The following is an 18,146-nucleotide window of genomic DNA, read 5'->3' as shown; positions in this document are numbered from 1 at the left end:
TGTGTGTCTGTGTGTGTGTATCTAGCTGTGTGTGTCTGTGTGTGTATCTAGCTGTGTGTGTGTGTGTATCTAGCTGTGTGTGTGTGTCTGTGTGTATCTATCGGTGTGTGTGTCTGTGTGTGTGTCTGTGTATCTAGCTGTGTGTGTGTGTGTGTCTGTGTGTGTGTCTGTGTATCTAGCTGTGTGTGTGTCTGTGTGTGTGTCTGTGTGTGTGTCTGTGTGTGTGTATCTAGCTGTGTGTGTGTGTCTGTGTGTGTGTATCTAGCTGTGTGTGTGTAGCTGTGTGTCTGTGTGTATCTAGCTGTGTGTGTCTGTGTATCTGTGTGTGTGTAGCTGTGTCTGTGTGTGTAGCTGTCTGTGTGTGTCTGTGTATCTGTGTGTGTGTAGCTGTGTGTCTGTGTGTGTGTAGCTGTGTGTCTGTGTGTGTAGCTGTCTGTGTGTGTAGCTGTGTGTCTGTGTGTAGCTGTGTCTGTGTGCAGCTGGCTGTGTGTGTGTGTGTAGCTGGCTGTGTGTGTGTGTGTGGAGCTGGCTGTGTGTGTGTGTGTGTGTAGCTGGCTGTGTGTGTGTGTGTGTGGCTGGCTGTGTGTGTGTGTGTGGCTGTGTGTCTGTGTCTAGCTGTGTGTGTGGCTGTCTGTGTGGCTGTGTGTGTTTGTGTGTGTTTGGCTGTGTGTGTGTGTCTAGCTGTGTGTGTGTGTCTAGCTGTGTGTGTCTAGCTGTGTGTGTGGCTGTGTGTGTAGCTGTGTCTGTGTGTCTGTGTGTAGCTGTGTGTGTGTCTGTGTGTGCGTGTGTAGCTGTGTCTGTGTGTGTGTCTGTGTGTGCGTGTGTAGCTGTGTGTCTCTGTGTGTGTCTGTGTGTCTCTGTGTGTGTCTGTGTGTGTGTATCTAGCTGTGTGTGTGTGTAGCTGTGTGTGTGTCTGTGTGTGTGTGCAGCTGTGTGTGTCTGTGTGTGTGTCTGTGTGTGTGTGCAGCTGTGTGTGTCTGTGTATCTAGCTGTGTGTGTGCAGCTGTGTGTGTCTGTGTATCTAGCTGTGTGTGTGTAGCTGTGTGTCTGTGTGTGTAGCTGTGTGTCTGTGTAGCTGTGTGTCTGTGTGTGTAGCTGTGTGTCTGTGTAGCTGTGTCTGTGTGTGTCTAGCTCTGTGTGTGTGTGTGTGTCTAGCTCTGTGTGTGTGTGTCTAGCTCTGTGTGTGTGTCTAGCGCTGTGTGTGTGTCTAGCACTGTGTGTGTGTGTCTAGCGCTGTGTGTGTGTGTCTAGCGCTGTGTGTGTGTGTGTCTAGCGCTGTGTGTGTGTCTGTGTGTGTGTATGTGTGTGTGTGTGTGTCTAGCGCTGTGTGTGTGTGTGTCTAGCGCTGTGTGTGTGTCTGTGTGTGTGTATGTGTGTGTGTGTGTGTGTCTAGCGCTGTGTGTGTGTCTAGCTCTGTGTGTGTCTGTCTGTGTGTGTCTAGCTCTGTGTGTGTGTGTCTGTGTGTGTCTAGCTCTGTGTGTGTGTCTGTGTGTCTAGCTCTGTGTGTGTGTCTGTGTCTAGCTCTGTGTGTGTGTCTGTGTGTGTGTAGCTGTGTCTGTGTGTCTGTGTGTGTGTAGCTGTGTGTGTAGCTGTGTGTGTGGGTGGGTGTGTAGCTGTGTGTGGGGGTGGGTGTGGAGCTGTGTGTCTGTGTGGGGGTGGGTGTGGAGCTGTGTGTCTGTGTGGGGGTGGGTGTGGAGCTGTGTGTCTGTGTGGGGGTGGGTGTGGAGCTGTGTGTCTGTGTGGGGGTGTCTGGGTATGTGGGTGTGTCTGGGTGTGGGGGTGTCTGGGTATGGGGGTGTGTCTGGGTGTGGGTGTGGGTGTGGGTCTGGATCTGGGTCTGGGTGTGGGTCTGGGTCTGTGGGTGGGTGTGGGTCTGGGTGTGGGTCTGGGTCTGTGGGTGGGTGGGTCTGGGTGTGTCTGGGTGTGGGTGTATCTGTGTGGGTCTGGGTGTGGGTGTGTCTGTGGGTCTGTGGGTGGGTGTGGGTGTGTCTGTGGGTCTGTGGGTGGGTCTGTGGGTGGGTCTGTGTGTGGGTGGGTGTGGGTGGGTCTGTGTGTGGGTCTGGGTCTGTGTGGGTGTGTCTGTGTCTGTGGGTGGGTGTGGGTCTGTGTGGGTGTGTCTGTATCTGTGGGTGGGGGTGGGTATGTGTGTATCTGTGGGTGGGTGTGGGTCTGTGGGTCTCTGTGTGTGTGTATTTGTGTGTGTGTATATGTATGTCTGTCTGTATCTGTGTTGTGTCTCTGTGGGTGTGTATCTGTGGGTCTCTGTGTCTCTGGGTGAGTGGGTGGGTATCTGTGGGTCTCTGTTGTGTCTCTGGGTGAGTGGGTGGGTATCTGTGTGGGTGGGGGGGTGTATCCGTGTATCTGTGTGTGTCGTGTATCTGTGTGTGTGTCGTGTATCCGTGTGTGTTGTGCATCCGTGTGTGTTGTGCATCCGTGTATCTGTGTGTGTGTCGTGTATCTGTGTGTGTCGTGTATCTGTGTGTGTGTATCTGTGTGTGTGTATGTGTGTATCTGTGTGGGTGTGTAATGTAGGTGTGTGGGTGTGTGCGTGTACGGGTGTGTGCGTGTACGTGTGTGTATCTGTGTATCTCTGTATATCTCTCCGTATATCTGTGTATATATCTGTGTGTGTATATATTTCTGTGTATATATGTATAGGTATTTTTTGAGATATTTGTGAGAGCCACAGGAAAAGGATATATATAAATATATTCTTTTCAGTATGTTAACTTCATTTTGGAAATTACTTTACAAATGGAATCAAACACCCCTTCTTGGACAGATGATAATATCTAAGGCTTGTACTTAGTTAACTGAGAAATAGCATTTGAAATATAATCACATTCGAAGGTCAGTGTTATTGTAGTGTAGTTATTGTCCAGAGATTCATAAAATGGATAAATAATGAAAAATGTAATTTGAGCATGGTAATTGCAGTCTATTAGAATCCTGATCTCCAAATTTATTTCATATGTTTGAAATACTAGTAGAATGCATTGCTTAGGGTAACAAGGAGACAACAAAACTTGACCCTTCATCAAAGGGAAGGTTCAAGGAAATGATGATTTTTTTTTTATTGTTTGCAACTTCAGTTTTCCACTTTGCTTTTAATTGCTAGGGAGAGGCTGGTCATAGTATCAAAGTGGCCTACTAAAGTTAAAGCTAGAGCTTCTCTAAGAACAACACATGAATGTGTCAACAAGTCCATAGATGCAGCCATGAAGCCATATTTTACACACATAGAATGTCAGTGTCTGTAGCGAGTATTTTGAAAAGCAAATGGAAACATATAAAAAGTTATGTTACTAATCTAGAAAAAAAAAAAAACCTGTTAAAATAGTAGCGGGTAATTAGGACCAAAAAAAAAGCATGTTACAGTAAAAACTCAACATGTGCTAACAGGCTTGGTTCTTGCCCACAGTCCTGCCCACAGTCCTGCCCACAGTCCTGCCCACAGTCCTGCGCACAGTCCTGCCCACAGTCCTGCCCACTGTGGCATTTCTGTGGTAGAGGGACAAGGTCAGAAGTGGAATTCCATGATGATCTGTACAGCTTTTGCTCAAAAGTGGTGTAGATCACTTCCACTGAGGTTCATTTTCTGAATAAGTCACAGGCCAAGTCTAATGTTAGGAGTTTGGGATGTAGAATAATTGCAGTGGATAGTTAGGAATAATAATCTACCAAAGCTATATTCAGATATAGACACATAGATACTGACCACTAAGACTGCGAAAGAAGTTAACTGAAATTTACACTTACCTTATGTTTTACAACAATGGTCACAACAAGCTTATTACACCAGCATGGCATGCGCGTGCGCGTGTGTGCGCGGCGCACACACACACACACACACACACACACACATAGATATACTCATCTTTTTTCTTGTTTTTTGTTTTGGCAGTACTCGAACAAATCCAAGTCTCATACATGGTAGGCAAGCACTCTGTCACTGACTTATATCCCTAATCTTTACATACATACATACATATGTATTTATACATATTTATATGTGTATATATATTTATACATATAAATGTATATATTTACATATGTATGATTTGAGGTGAGAGTTTTGCTCAAGTGGAGAGGCTGGCTTCAAACTTGGTAATCTCGTGTCTCAACCTCTCGAGTCTCTGGGATTGTAGGCATGTGCCACAATACCCAGTGAAATACGTATCTTTAAAGAGCTTGAACTTGAAACACATGCCAAAGTATTTATGGACAAAAGAACATGATGTTTGCAACTTTTTTTCAAATAGTTCAGAAGAATATAGGCGTGTGTTTATATTTGTGTGTGTGTATGTATATTTGTGTGCGTGTGTATGTATATTGTGTGCATGTATTTATCTTTGTCTGGGTGGACATGGCAGGGGAAGGAAGAAAGGAGTACATGCATGATTGTCTATATGTGTACGTGAACAGAGCAAGTTATTATAATTGGTTAATCCTGACATAGAGTGTAGAGGAGTTCTTTGTACCATACTTGCAATTTTTCTGTAAGTTCAAAATTAAGTTATAATCAAAATATACAAAAATAAAAGGCCCATTTCAAAGAAAAAAAACACCACTTTTTTTTAATCTAACCAAGCTTTGTGTCCTCCCATCCACTTAGAAGAACTTTTAAGAAATCAGGATACATAGGGAAGAGCCATTAGTTTAGGAATGAATAACGATTGTAGTGTGGACAACATTTATGGAGTTGGGTTGACTTTATTCATATCCCATCACTTTTTTGGTGAGTTTCACCAAAGCACTTAACCTTTTGGCACCTCATTTTTTTCCATTGAGAAAAATAATGGTAATGATTATATGGTTCTGCTAGGTAGGGTTAATATGCACAAAGCACCTACAGCAGTGCCAGGGGCATAGTTCTTATCTATTTCTTTTAGATGGTGTTACATTTGTTGTAGCTATTGTGGGTTGACCTCCTAGGCAGTGTGGGGCTCCTTAAAGGTTGACATCTGTACTCTAAATAAGCACTGTATAATTCTAGAGCACACTTTGTTCTCTTTAACACCAAAGTGTTTTTTTTTCTTGGTGTTCATTTCTTTACGGTATGAATTGGTTGGATCAGATGTGTTTCATTTTCCTAATGTCTATATTGAGAGGATTTGGCTTAACCTTAGAATAGTATGTCCATTGAGGACTCCTGCCTTCTATACCAATGTGATGTGAACTTAGAAAATGGATATTTGGAATCTGGAATGGGTTTTGGGAAATTAGGTAAAGATGAAGGGACTGGTATGATAGGAAGGATGTGAAGTCTTCAGAGACAAATACTGCCTATTTAAAAGTTCTACGTCCTGAAGTGATTCTTGAAAAGATGACATGATTTTCTGTCTTCAGAATGACAGGTCAGGGCCATGTTTTAGAAGTTTGGCTATAAGGAAAATATCCATGTTGTACATTAGTCATTTGGAACAATAATAATATTGTTTTATTAATATGTATTTAATTTTTGCTGATCTGGAGACTAGCAGTGTTCATTTTGTTTGATTGCCTTTTATTAGGAATGCGTTGACACCCTTTTGTGATGTCCCTAGTTGCAAGTCTTTAATATGTATTTCTCTTGTAGTGTGATTGTGCTCAGATAGGATCAGCCTCATCAAGGAGTGTATTTCCCAGTCTCCCATGTGCTACAAACAATCTGCCAAGGTTCTAGGCCTTGCTGAGTTGCTGAGGGTTGCAGGTAAGTCTTTTGAATGCTAAATTCTAGAATAGGTTTCTGTGTCACACTTGACATCATCTTGGGTAAGCATCAGGATACATTCTTTTAGGTGTGTTTATCTTTTGAGTAAGGATTAGCGTTTTCTAGAAAGATTGGCATACTATAGAGATGTGTATCTGCACTGAACTGCTAAAACCATCATCTGTCCTTTAAATGAAGAAAGGCTTATTCACGGTGCCACCGAGTGAGAGCTAGGACAGAAGTCAGTATTACCATTTATAACCAGAACACATAAACATAGAGCCAGCCAGCCTCATTAGTTCACTTCAGTGTCCAACTTAGTTTTATATTATTGTATCTGAAAAATTGGTCAGAAACTTGGATTTAATATTTGTTAGTGTTCACAGTCTGGCCATGAAAATCTTATTCCTGGATTTTTCATTTTTCAGTGTATTCTGAATAAATACAAACATTTTAAGAGTGTTACATAGAGAATAGTTTTTTATTAAGTGTGATGTATTTATTACAGGAAAACTTAGATATTGTTCCACTTTCAGGATTATGTGTTAGTGTTACTAAAACACCATCGTGTTGCTTTACTATTAATAATCTTATGACTTACTGCTACACCATTTCTTTTTTTAAAATAATCTTTTTAGACCAGGTTGGGTCTTACATTCTTTAAAAAAAAATCAGTGAAGCAGAGAGGTTTTCATGTATTTTATCTTAATATGTTTTCATAAATGATATCTTTTCCCCTTTTTCAAAGGAAATTAAGGATCACAGAAGTTAAATATCTTACTGTGCAAGGTTAAACAGCAGACTGTATATTTGGAGGAAAGTCATTTTGATTCTGTGTTTCATGTTTCCTTAAGTAGAGTGGTCTTCTTACTAGAGTCTTTTAAAAACTTTTTTGTAGTTTTGACTGTTACAGATTTCTACAGGAACAGTTGTTAGCCATTTTATTCCATAAAAAAGTGGTTTGAATTTGTACTATTTTCTAATCATGCAATTTAAAACTCATGAATTGTTTATTTCTGGAATTTTTCATTTAATATTTTTAGACTTTATTTGACTTCAGGTAAGGAAAATGTGGAAAGCAATATTGCAAATAAGGAAGGGTTATGTTAAATAACTGAGAGCAGCTGATAGTCAAAGGGAGGGACATTAAGCTTCATATTTGGAAGGGAGCATAAAAGTATTTCAGATAGCCGGTACCTCATCATGCCACCATTAGTTTTCTTTCTTCAGACTAACTATCCACGTTATTTAATAGATTTCTAGTTTGAACACACTCCAGGTTGTTCTTACTAAGAATTTCCTTGTTTAAAAAATATTTTTTTAAACATTCTTTCCTGGCCCATTTAGTTTCTCATATCAAAACCAGCTAACAACTTTGGACATCAAAATTATTGTTGGACCCATCTTCATATAAAAGTTTATATTAACAACAATAAATTCTCATTTTATGGTTTTATACTTACTATGGCCCTTAGGCAGAGTTATGAATCTCATTTTGAAAGTAAAGAAAGGAGAATAGAGAAGATAAATAATTTATTGAGGATTTTTACAGTTCAGTTTTACTTTAAACCTTTGCCCTTATTCTTTATTTTTTCCCTTTGTTACATTTTTTAATAGTACTCACTATACCCTATTGTACCTCATTTCATTCACTTAATTTTTGCAGTTGTCTGGCTGTTCTTACAGAAATTATCAATTGCTATCACGTTTCTTGATTTGAGATCAGACAATCATGCAAGAAAGAGGAAAGTATTCAAGAGAGGAGGTTATAAATAAGAGAATAAGTAGCTCAGATCCCTGGCCTGTTAGTCATGGTTTAACCAGAGAAGCAGAACCTGTAGGACTTTATTATGAGGAATTGACTTTTTGTACTATGAGGATTGGCTAATCAAGTCGGAAATATGCAGTGCATCACTCGGGAAGAGATCAGGAGCAGGGTGGAACTATATGGGCATAGGCTGAAATTGTTACCCACTGGTGGAGTTTGTCTCTTTCTGGGGAACCTCTGCATCTTAAAGGCCTTTTCACGGAATCTGTCACCTATCAAGATCATGAGGGCTATAGACTTTTCACTTAAAGTCAGCTGATGATGGGCTTTAATTATCTTAGAAGCACCTCACCACACTGAGGTTAGTGTTCATAGGCTGGCCATGAAAATCTTATTCCTGGATTTTTCACTTTTGCTTCAGTGTATTCTGAATAAATACAAACATTTCAAGAGTGTTACATAGATAATAGTTTTACTATTATCATTATTAAGTGTGATGTATTTATTACAGGAAAACTTACAGATATTGTTCCATTTCCAGGAATATGTGTTAGTGTTACTAAAACAACATTGTGTTGCTTTACTATTAATAATACTACTGAATGCTACACCATTTTTTTTTAAATCTTTTTAGAGCAGGTTGGGTCTTATAATCTTTAAAAAAAAAATCATCGAAGCACAAAGATTAGGACACATTCTAAAGGCATCTGTTCTCAAAGAGCTAAATTCTGTTAAAGGATGTTAATTACTAAAGTAATCACAATAAATTGGCTTTACGAGTGAAAAGTAGAGTGTGGTTTCAAATGAGTCTTGCATTTTATAAGAACAAAATTGTTGAGATTCTGAAAACCGCACCCCGAAGTGTGATGCCTTGGTACTGTGATTGGGGAACAGTGGGAAGCAGGGTGCAGACAGGTTTTCTCTCAGGTCCTCTTATCAGATTAAAGGTGGATCAAGGAAAGATGTATCCCAGAAAAAGAGATGAAAGGTCAGCAATCTTCCAGAGAGGCTAGGCTACTGGAGGGCTCCTGGCTGAGAGATTTCATTTGCATAATAACAGACTTCCTTCACCATGGATTTTTCTCCCCTCAGTTTACTGTGGATTTCTTCCTGTCATTCTCAGAATCTGTCTCCACCTCTACCAAGGAACTCCAAGCCCCTTTTTCTTCTAGTAGTTCAGGATGCTATAAAACATTCCATCATCTGGTCCTTCTTTGAGTCTCATACTTGTGAGTCTTCTCATTACGTACACATGTAATGAATGATTTTTCTCCTGTTAATTTATCGTCAGTTTCTGACACTCAAATTATTGAACCTTCAGAGTAAAGGAAGTCTAAAATGCCCTTTGAGAAAGAGTTAGGGTAGGAAGTGAAATCCAATTTGGCTTCTAAGAATGGTTTTGGGAAAATAATTTGAGATCTTAAAATTAACATGAGCTGAATTTTCATCCGTGTTCTTAGACTCTGAAAACTCACTATGGTAAGTAAAAGATTAGTACTATCTGTGAAACTAATATATTAGCTCTGCCTTAGTGTAAAAAAAGTATACATACATGCAGAAGTTATATAGTTATGAGTAATTCCCAGAATGATTATTTCTAGAATAATTAAAAGTAAAGGTTTATGTTCAAATTTAAATGGGTTAAGCATTCAGAGGGAAAACATGGAAGGTTCTTTTGAAGGTTTTGATACTAGTAGGAGTGGAAGTCTCTATAGCTGAATTCTTAAACTCCCTTGGAGGGATTTTAACAGCAATTAAGAGTGTAGGGAGTCTCTGCTTTAGTCAAATAACAAATTCGGATAAGATTACTTTGTGCCTCTATTCTAGCTCAACTTCCCCCCCCCCTAAAATAACTTCTATGGCAAAGCTGATTCCTTCACTTCCTAATTCTTAGAGACTTATGTGAACCATCCTCTAAAATGAAATCTCGATGGATTTATTTTTGAAATAATTTGAGTACATTAGTATGTGTTGAAGACAAAAAGTATGCCATCCCAAAATATGTCTGTAGACTGCCAGAGTATGCCACCCCAGAATATTCCTTTCTGGTGAAGGGTTACTTCATTCTAACTATTTTGGGAACATAATTATGTTGTGAGACATAAGAGAAGCTCTGAAAACAGATGTTACTCTTGTAAGATAGAGCCTCCTCTCTATGGGAAATCTCCATTTGCAAGGTGTCTCCCTCTGTACTAGGGAGAGATGGAGGACCCTGAATAGAGATTCTTCTTTGCAGAGAAGGCACCAACTTTCCTTCTTTGCCCTGTGTTTCCTGGGCATCTCCCCATTACTGGCTTTGCCACATCCTACTTTGTTTCAGTGGACTATAGTATCTCAGAGCCACTTGTTTGATATTTATTCACTTCTCTTGGGTATACGTATTATTAAAGTTGTGTGGGTTTTTCTTTTGGTAAGAAAAGTCCCTTCCAGCCAAGAATTATGAAAGAGAAAATAATTTTTCATTTTCTAGATGTACAAGTAGTTTTACTAGTCTGTGGAAAACAGTATTATCTTATACTAAATTTCCAAACGTAAATTAATTTATAATGTTTAAAATAAAAAATATTTCATTCTTTATTTTCATTAGTATTTTTTCATTGTTACCTTTTATGAGGAAAAAAGGCCAAAAAAAATTTTTAAATGTAGTTAGTGTATTGGGTGTCATAGGAATTCTTTTTACACAAGTAAAGTAATAGAAGACTTTTTTTTATAGTGTTTCACAAATTTGTCATCCTTGGTCTGTATTACTGCAATATTAATGTATGTGCTGCTGATGCAAGCATAGGATTTACTTTAAAATAATATAAAATATATTTTTCATTTCCATCCTTGAAATACATACATGTCTATTATTGAAATCAGTGTGTTCTATTGAAAACAGTTTCTGATGCTTGTTAAGATGGAAAGGAAGACTATTTTATCTATAATGACTGGTTTTGGGGACTTTTGCAGTCAACTTTTGCCTGGAGGGGATAGATTGGGCTTGTTAAAAGATCAACTTTATTTTTTAGTTCTCGGCTGAGAACTAAAAAATAAATATTAAAAATTCTCTCTCTCTCTCTCTCTCTCTCTCTCTCTCTCTCTCTCTCTCTCTCTCTCTCTCTCTCTTTAAAAAAAAAAAAAAGATCAACTTTAGGCATAGTAGATTTGAATGAGCTTATCTCAGCAGACAATAAGTCATCAATGAGACAGCACTAAACCTGGAATGGTTCAAGGCTTCAGCAAAAGAACATCAGAGCAAAAGTTTTGTGAAGTGTTTGAAGAAGCAAGACAAAAAAAAAAGTGATTGGCTAAAGTGGAAAGCCCTAGTTAGAGGAAAATTGGCAGATTTTGATGGGTTAAAGCCTTAGTGAGTACTTGATGGATTCTGATTTGATAATTTGTTTTCTTTTTAAGCACTTTATACACAGATGTTTATTTCTTAACATTTCCTTTAAATCAAGGAATATATTCTAAATCTTCTTAAAGATGAATTCAAAGTGAAATCTTTCCATGATAGTTTCTGTAATCACTATGCCCTTGGTTACTACTGGAGTTTACTGTTCAATGTAAAAAAAAAAAAAAAAAAAAAAAAAAAAAAAAAAAAAAATTCAAGTCAGGTTATTTACAAACCATCCTACTAGATTTCTAGCTCTTCTATTACCAGTTCTATACTGATCTGCATTTTTTAAAAGTTCATATCACCAAATCAAAGCAGCTTTTAGGTATGAAATAGCTGTACATTTAGCCTCAATCAATAAAGTGTTATAATGAAATCTGTAACGAATGCTGGTGGTGTTGTCTTTGTAGATTGTTGGGTAATGTGCTTTGGGAGTACCCCATGAACTTATGAGGTTGGAATTAAAAAAAAAAAATTTCCAGTAACTGACTTTTTGGGCTGAAACAACTCTGTAATACCATAACATTCTACGTGGTCCAGTGCAACTCTCAGCCCTTCTGGTACTCTAATAACTGCCTGAGTTTCGGTGGAGATGTCTCAAACATGTTGGGCTATACATAGTTCAATAAACAATACAGTGAATATTCATAACCATATTCTTAAACTGTATGTGATGTGTTGTTCCACCATTGCCAACAAATTCTGACCTCAAAAGAGTGGAAAATACCCAGGAAGGCATCTATTTTTGTGTTCAGTGTTGGGAAGCCCAAAAAGAAAAACCGAGGCTGATCACTAATAGCACAGTTCATTCTGTGACCAGGCAATGGAGAAGTGGAATTCTCTCACCAAATCAACTTCAAAGTCTGGTAGGGGTGGGGAAGTTATAGATATAAGACAAAAGAAGCAGGGGGGACAGGTGGGATGGGGGGCATTGGGTGGGTAGGGCTAAGAGAAGGGGGAATATTCATATCTTCTCTCGGGCATTCATGCATAGCTTTTTTGCTCTTTTTTCAGTTCTTTCTGGCCATCTTCATTGCCATCTGTGCTAAGGGGTATGTCAGCAAGTAGATGGGATTAAAGTGAGATTTCTGGTCTAGTAGGAGTAATTAGGTGGCTACTTTGATTATCATGAAGTTTGATTAAGAACTTCTAATCTTAGGTGCCCTGTTCTCAAAGATAAGTTGGGGTGAGGGAGAAGCAAGCCAGGCTCATGGATATTGTTCCATCTGTCTGTGTGCAAGATCCCTGTGCTTTAAAGCATTTTCAAATAATGGTGTTACATCATAAATTTAGTCTTTTTCCATTTCATCAATATTTTAAAACAAAATGATTTTTTAATATTTTTTTAGTTGGAGATGGACACAATATCTTTATTTTTATGTGGTGCTGAGGATCCAACCCAGGGCCTTGCACATGCTAGGTTCCACCACTAAGCCACAATCCCAGCACCACAAGAAGTGACTTTAATATTCTCTTTTGAACATTCAGTCCAGGAATTCTGTATTTAAGGGAGTCCTATGAGCGTAAACACATATCAGACAATAGCCATTGCTAAAGTGGTAGAAACCTTGTTCTGCCTTTCCTGAACTCTGAAGCTGTTATACAGCAAAGCTTGGCATAGTGGTGTGTGCATATAATCTGAGCAACTCGGGAAGCTAGGAGAGGATTGCAAGTTTAAATTCAGCTCTAGCAAATAAGGACCTATCTAAAAAAGGGCTAGGAATATAGCTCAGTGGTAGAGCATCCAGAGGTTCAATCGCCAGTACTGCAAAAGATAAGGTATTGGCTACACTTTTATTTTTATTATCAGGGCAATGGCTTTTGCAATATAACTAAATATGTTGTCTGTAACTCTACAAAGTTTTATTCTTTCCATTGAGCTGGATTTCTTTTTTTTTTTTTTTTTTAATTTTTTATTGATTATTTAAAGCATTACATAGACACTAATATGGCATTATGTAAAAATGTGAATATGTAACAGATGTGATTCTGGATTTCTTAATATCAAACCCAGCTCCAAATACAACAGGGGAAAGTTGGGGAGCGAGGGATGAAAATTTACTAAAAGGAATCCTCAGTGGTAAGAAGGGATTCTGGATAAGCAGACGTAACGGGATCAGTATTCTTGCTGAAGACCAGGTTGATCAGATGCCATCTGAGAGAATGAGGAATTTGATCAGATATCAAGATGAGGTATCCAGAGAGATTCTGGCTAAACTGATTTAGCAGGTATTATGATTTAGATCTCCTGTGTTAGGAGTTGAAGCAGTGTTCAGAGGTAAAATGATTGCCTTGAGAGGGCTGTAGCCTCATCAGTGGATTAATCCATTTGATGGGTCAAAAATATGAATGAATTACTGGGTGGTAAATGTAGGCATGTGGGGTTTGGCTGGAGGAGGTGGGTCAATGGGGGTAAGTCTTTGGGGACTATATCTGTCCCTGACCCTTATCTTGTTCCCGCTCTGCTTCTGATCTGCCATGAGCTGAGCAGCTTTTCTTTACCAGATCCTTCCTCCATGGTGTTTCTGTAATGGAGTTGGCTGACCATGGACTGAAACCTCTCAAACCTGAGCCAAATTTTTAAATTTTTTCTTCCTCTACATTGTTTTGTTATGTATTTTGGTCAAAATTCAGCAGGATTTTTACTAACTACAGTATGAAGGACAGGTATGGGGTGGGGTTTAGCAGGGCTCACAGGAGCCCACACAGTTTTTCAAAGAAACAGTCTTTGTCAGTACTCTGGACTACACTTACTTTCAAGTTTCTAAATATTATTTGAATTTTCAAGATGAGAAATATTATTAGTTTATTACCTTCATTTACTTAATCTAGTCACTCTTTCTTGAACCCTTTTATAACCTTTTTTCTTTTGAAGCATGGATTTCTTCTCTTTCCCTTACCTGAGTAATACTAAGATTTCTCTGTAGGGCTAAAGACCATTCTGATTTTGGATTTTTTGGTGTGAATATTTTACATAGAAACTGATATTAATCATTGATCTCTTAAGAGACTGAGGGCTAATTAATTCCATGTACAATAAATAGATCAAAAGGTCAAATTACTATCAACTTTTGTCTTCTAATCTTTTAAAATCAGTCTGATTTATGTTTTATTTTTGAATTAATTTGAGTGTTAATGAGCTCCCTTATCATTTGAGGTTGTCATAATCATTAAGTGTTTTGTATGTGCCTACAGGTGAAGACGCAGAAGAAAGACGTGGACAAGTTCTAATTCTTTTAGTAGAGCAAGCCCTTCATTTCCATGACTACAAAGCAGCCAATATGCATTGTCAGGAGAGGATGGCTGCAGGTGAGTAGACAACTTAACACTTTGCTCCTGTTCGATTTATGTAATGAATAATGGAAAAAGGTCTAGTTTGAAACCAATTGGCCTGATTGGTAAGCCAGGCACATTTTTGCTTGAGATACATTTTATTAGCATTGACAAGTGTGTATGCTGTGTGTTTATATATTGATATTTTAATAGGCTTAGATGCTATATTTGAGATTTTGGTTGCTTTTAATTCATATTAAAAATATGCTTGTCATTTTAAGGACAATTTTTTTTTGTAAAACATTTTAGTCCTATCTTATGTCTTAATAAAAGAATATCCACAGTTTGTGAATAGATAGTAAATATTCCTGTTCTTGAATTTGAAGGAAAACTGTTTTCAACCTAATTTTAAAAAATTGGGAAACAGTTTGCAATCTTAGGATTTTCCATGTTGAAATTCAGATTCCTGTTTCTGGAAAGTAGGCAGATTTGTGGAAAAAGTACTCATCTGAAGAACAGGTTCCCCAGTGGAAGGGGAAGTGATGACATCTCATCATGGGCTCTGTGCTAAACACTCTGTGCCTGTGCCTGAGCACTTTACATATCTGTCCTTCAGAGTGAGTGGCTAGGGGACTCACAAATAATGGTGTTACATCATAAATTTAGTCTTGGACTAAACTCTTGGAAAAATTCAATACTACTGTAACTCACAAACCCTAACTCCACCTGACTCTGGTTTATAAATTACATTTTGGGTATTCTAGGTCCCTGGCATCTAATTGCAGCCTCATAAACTATATATATAACTATCTCACAGAAAGCATAGAGGTTAATAAGAGCTTCTCCATTACTGTCTGAAAGTTTGCTATCAATTGTCTTTTTCAGAGTAAAAGTCACTGATTTTAATTGTAATATTATTAAAGATATGAAACTTTCAAAAAAGTGTGGCTAAAACCCAGTGCGTCACTTCATGATAACTCTGGAGCTGTGCAGAGTTGTGTACTCTTGTTGGAGTCATCCAGCGCTCAGGATTGAGCCCAGGGCATCAGGCGTGCTAGGCAGGCACTGATCGTACACTTTTTGCATGTCTACTGTTAATGAAATAACTATTCTGACACCTGCTATAATGGTAAGGAAGCCCTTATTCAGGACTGATACTGCATGTGCCCGCAAAGTCTCAGTACAGAAGAGACATCAGAAGTATCTTTAGATGCAACAAATATAGGTGGACATTCCACCAGTGAGAAAACTGAGAGGTCAGGGGATGGAAGGCTACTAAGAAGAGACATCATAAGTGGAGGGATTTTTGCTAAACCAAAACTTCAATAAGATCCTTTCTGAAGGCGTCAAGGGAAAGCAATGAAAAATTTGATTAGATATGGAAGATGTAGGGATTGTAGGTCTCTGACTTAGGAGGATTATTTCTATAACTGAAATACGTAGGCCTAGCAACGGCTAACATTGAGGTCTACGAGCAAAGGGCTCAGAGGAGCCTGACTAAAAATTGGAATAGGAGAGAATCTTTGCATTTCATCTATGAAAATGTTTAAAAACTCTTGGAAAACCTCAATACTACTGTAACTCAAAAACCTCAATATTAGAAAATGGATTTCATAGCTTGGGGTTGTGGCTCAGTGGTAGAGGGCTTGCCTAGCATGTGTGAGACTCTGGGTTTGATTCTCGGCACTACATAAGCAAATAAATAAAGGTACATCAATAACTAAAAAGAAAATGGATTTCATTTTAAAAAGTCTTCTATAATAACCACTGGTTTTGCCAACATGAAGTTCAAAATGATTCTGATTTCCTCTACAGACATTATTGTTTTAATCCAAAATTAGAGAGTTTGGTAAGAATTCTATCCTTTAAGGGTGGCTTAATTTTTACATTACGTATTTTGTATTTACAGAAATTAATCTGTACTGAAACCTTTGTTCTTAGAAAAAAGACACTCAAACTGAAACTCCTTCAAATAAAAATGAAGTATATTTTTAGAATTCACAATGTAGCATTGTATATGAAAATGATGTCCTCTGGGAGTCAGGGGCTGAGTCTCTTTCTGGTGCTGTCTTTGGATGTCTGTCTGCTGTAAAGTGAATGATCTGTGTGGGTGTCTATCTTAATGCCTCTTTTATCTAGTACTGTGTAGTCTCTGATGTGCTTTTAAATTTAAAAAAAATATTATTTAATCCTTTCAACAACCAGAGAAGAAGGCGTTGCTGTTGTCCCTTTGTAGTGGTAGTCGAAGTGTCATCCCTGAGCTTTCCCAGGTAGTTGGGTGGAGTTTCACCCTGTCTTCTGAGTTCAGATACCTACCTTTTTATTGAACATCAAAGCACAGTAGACTATTTGTATTCATTTTGAGTTAACGTAAGATTGGAGTTCATCAGGAGCACTAGTCTGGAATAACATGGAACTTTCTGGATAATATATCAGTATGATCTTTCTTTTCCAACTTAGATTCTTTAGCATTTCTGCATAATGATTACTAACAACTACCATTTTGCTTTCATACCACAAGACTTGAACAGGAATCCATTATATTGTTCATCAAAGTTTGAATTTGTTTTGTTTTTTTCTTGAAAAATTTTTTTTTTCTTGTCAATTTTGCAGGCTATGCTAAGAGTTGAGATGTTTGTAGCCAGTTGGGACAATCGGAAGGTTACCAGGACTTGGCCACCCGGCAGGAGCTCGTAGCTTTTGCTTTGACGCATTGCCCTCCTAGCAGCATTGAGCTGCTTTTGGTAGCTAGCAGTTCTCTACAGGCAGAAGTAAGTGTTCCAGATAAAATAAGTCCTGACCTGCTTGAAGTACATTATTTTGGGGGTGTGGGTTTCAGATGTATAATCATTTTTTCAGTAATATGAGAATTTTAATTGGTAGAAGACAAATAGATTATCATGTATAGGAATGAGGATTTGAAATAGGATATAAAACAGTTTTGGTACTTTTATTATACTAAGGAAGAAAGGGTACACAATGGACTTGAGAAAAATTGAAATATCAGGAAATAAATTATTAAATATAATGGGGAAAGTTAGTGTTAAAAATAAAATGCTTGGGAAACGGCCATGTGAAGTACATCTGAAGCCATGTGAGTAAAGCATGTGGTGGCACCAGTCCCTTAGGAATCCTTTGGAATTTGGGGTGGGAGCTAGCTTTGGATGGACAACTTGGTTTCTTAGTATTCATAGGCTGCATCTTGTGAGGAGACTGGACTTCACATTTTCATCTCATTTATTGCATTGTATGCCAGATTTTGCACGGTTGATTCCCTCTCCTGAAACTTGCTTCCTTGTGAAGCTGTTCACCAAGTGAGCCTATTACTAATTCATTATGAAATAGCCCTTTCTTCATAGTGAAGAGAGGCAAGTTTAAAAACACTACTCTTTTATAACACAGCCGTTCTTTTTTCAGATTCTTTATCAAAGAGTGAATTTCCAGATCTATCCTGAAGGAGGAGAAAATACCACCGCCTCACCATTGATAAGTAAAGCACTGCATGAGGTAAGCCAAGCTGGGAGGGAGGAAAGAGTGGAGTCAAGTGAGGTCAGATGTATAACCTCAGGAATGGGGGGTTTTGTGTGGTGACCACTTTTCAACTCGTGTTGCATATAGAAAACTATGCAAGGGGAACGCCGGGGGCGGAAAGAGCGAACAGGGCAGCGCCGGCTGTAGAAACCGCGGCGGAGAGAGGCGTGGGAGCTCGAGGCAGAGACACACCGGAGAGAGTGAGCCAGCACCCTGCCATCATCCCGAAATAGCGAGAGGAGAAAGATGGCGGCGGGAACATCAAATAAATTTATAGGAAAATAACAGTAACCCAGCAGTCAACCAGAACAAGAAGCAACATGAGCAGCTTCAAGAAGCAAGGAAGAAGAGGAGTACAAGCAATGCAGGACAGCCTAAATATTCAGGAGGACCTAGAGTCATCAGAAAAATGGTCATATAAAGACCTCAAGGAACACCTTAGACAGATGGAATGGAACCTCAAAGAGGATACGAGACAGCAAATTCAAGCAGCGAAAGAACAC

The 18,146-nt window shown here is 38.6% G+C and overlaps 1 protein-coding gene across 1 annotated transcript in view; it reads left to right on the top strand.

Moving 5' to 3' along the window:
- Positions 1–5,634: 5,634 nt before the first annotated feature.
- The window catches only part of LOC308645142 (NBAS subunit of NRZ tethering complex-like), a gene marked incomplete at its 5' end in the record, with an annotated part of 158,045 nt that continues 145,533 nt past the window's right edge, over positions 5,635–18,146 (top strand). Inside the window, 5 exon segments of the mRNA XM_081287196.1 lie at positions 5,635–5,692; positions 14,035–14,148; positions 16,726–16,739; positions 16,743–16,883; positions 17,530–17,619. Of these exon segments, the coding sequence (XP_081143322.1) occupies positions 5,635–5,692; positions 14,035–14,148; positions 16,726–16,739; positions 16,743–16,883; positions 17,530–17,619 (417 nt within the window).

This window comes from Spermophilus citellus (assembly GCF_964194105.1).
Source record: "Spermophilus citellus genome assembly, chromosome: 1".
NCBI classification, from domain to species: domain Eukaryota; kingdom Metazoa; phylum Chordata; class Mammalia; order Rodentia; family Sciuridae; genus Spermophilus; species Spermophilus citellus.
The sequence above is the reverse complement of the archived record's forward strand: the minus strand, read 5'-3'. Positions and strand labels throughout refer to the sequence as shown.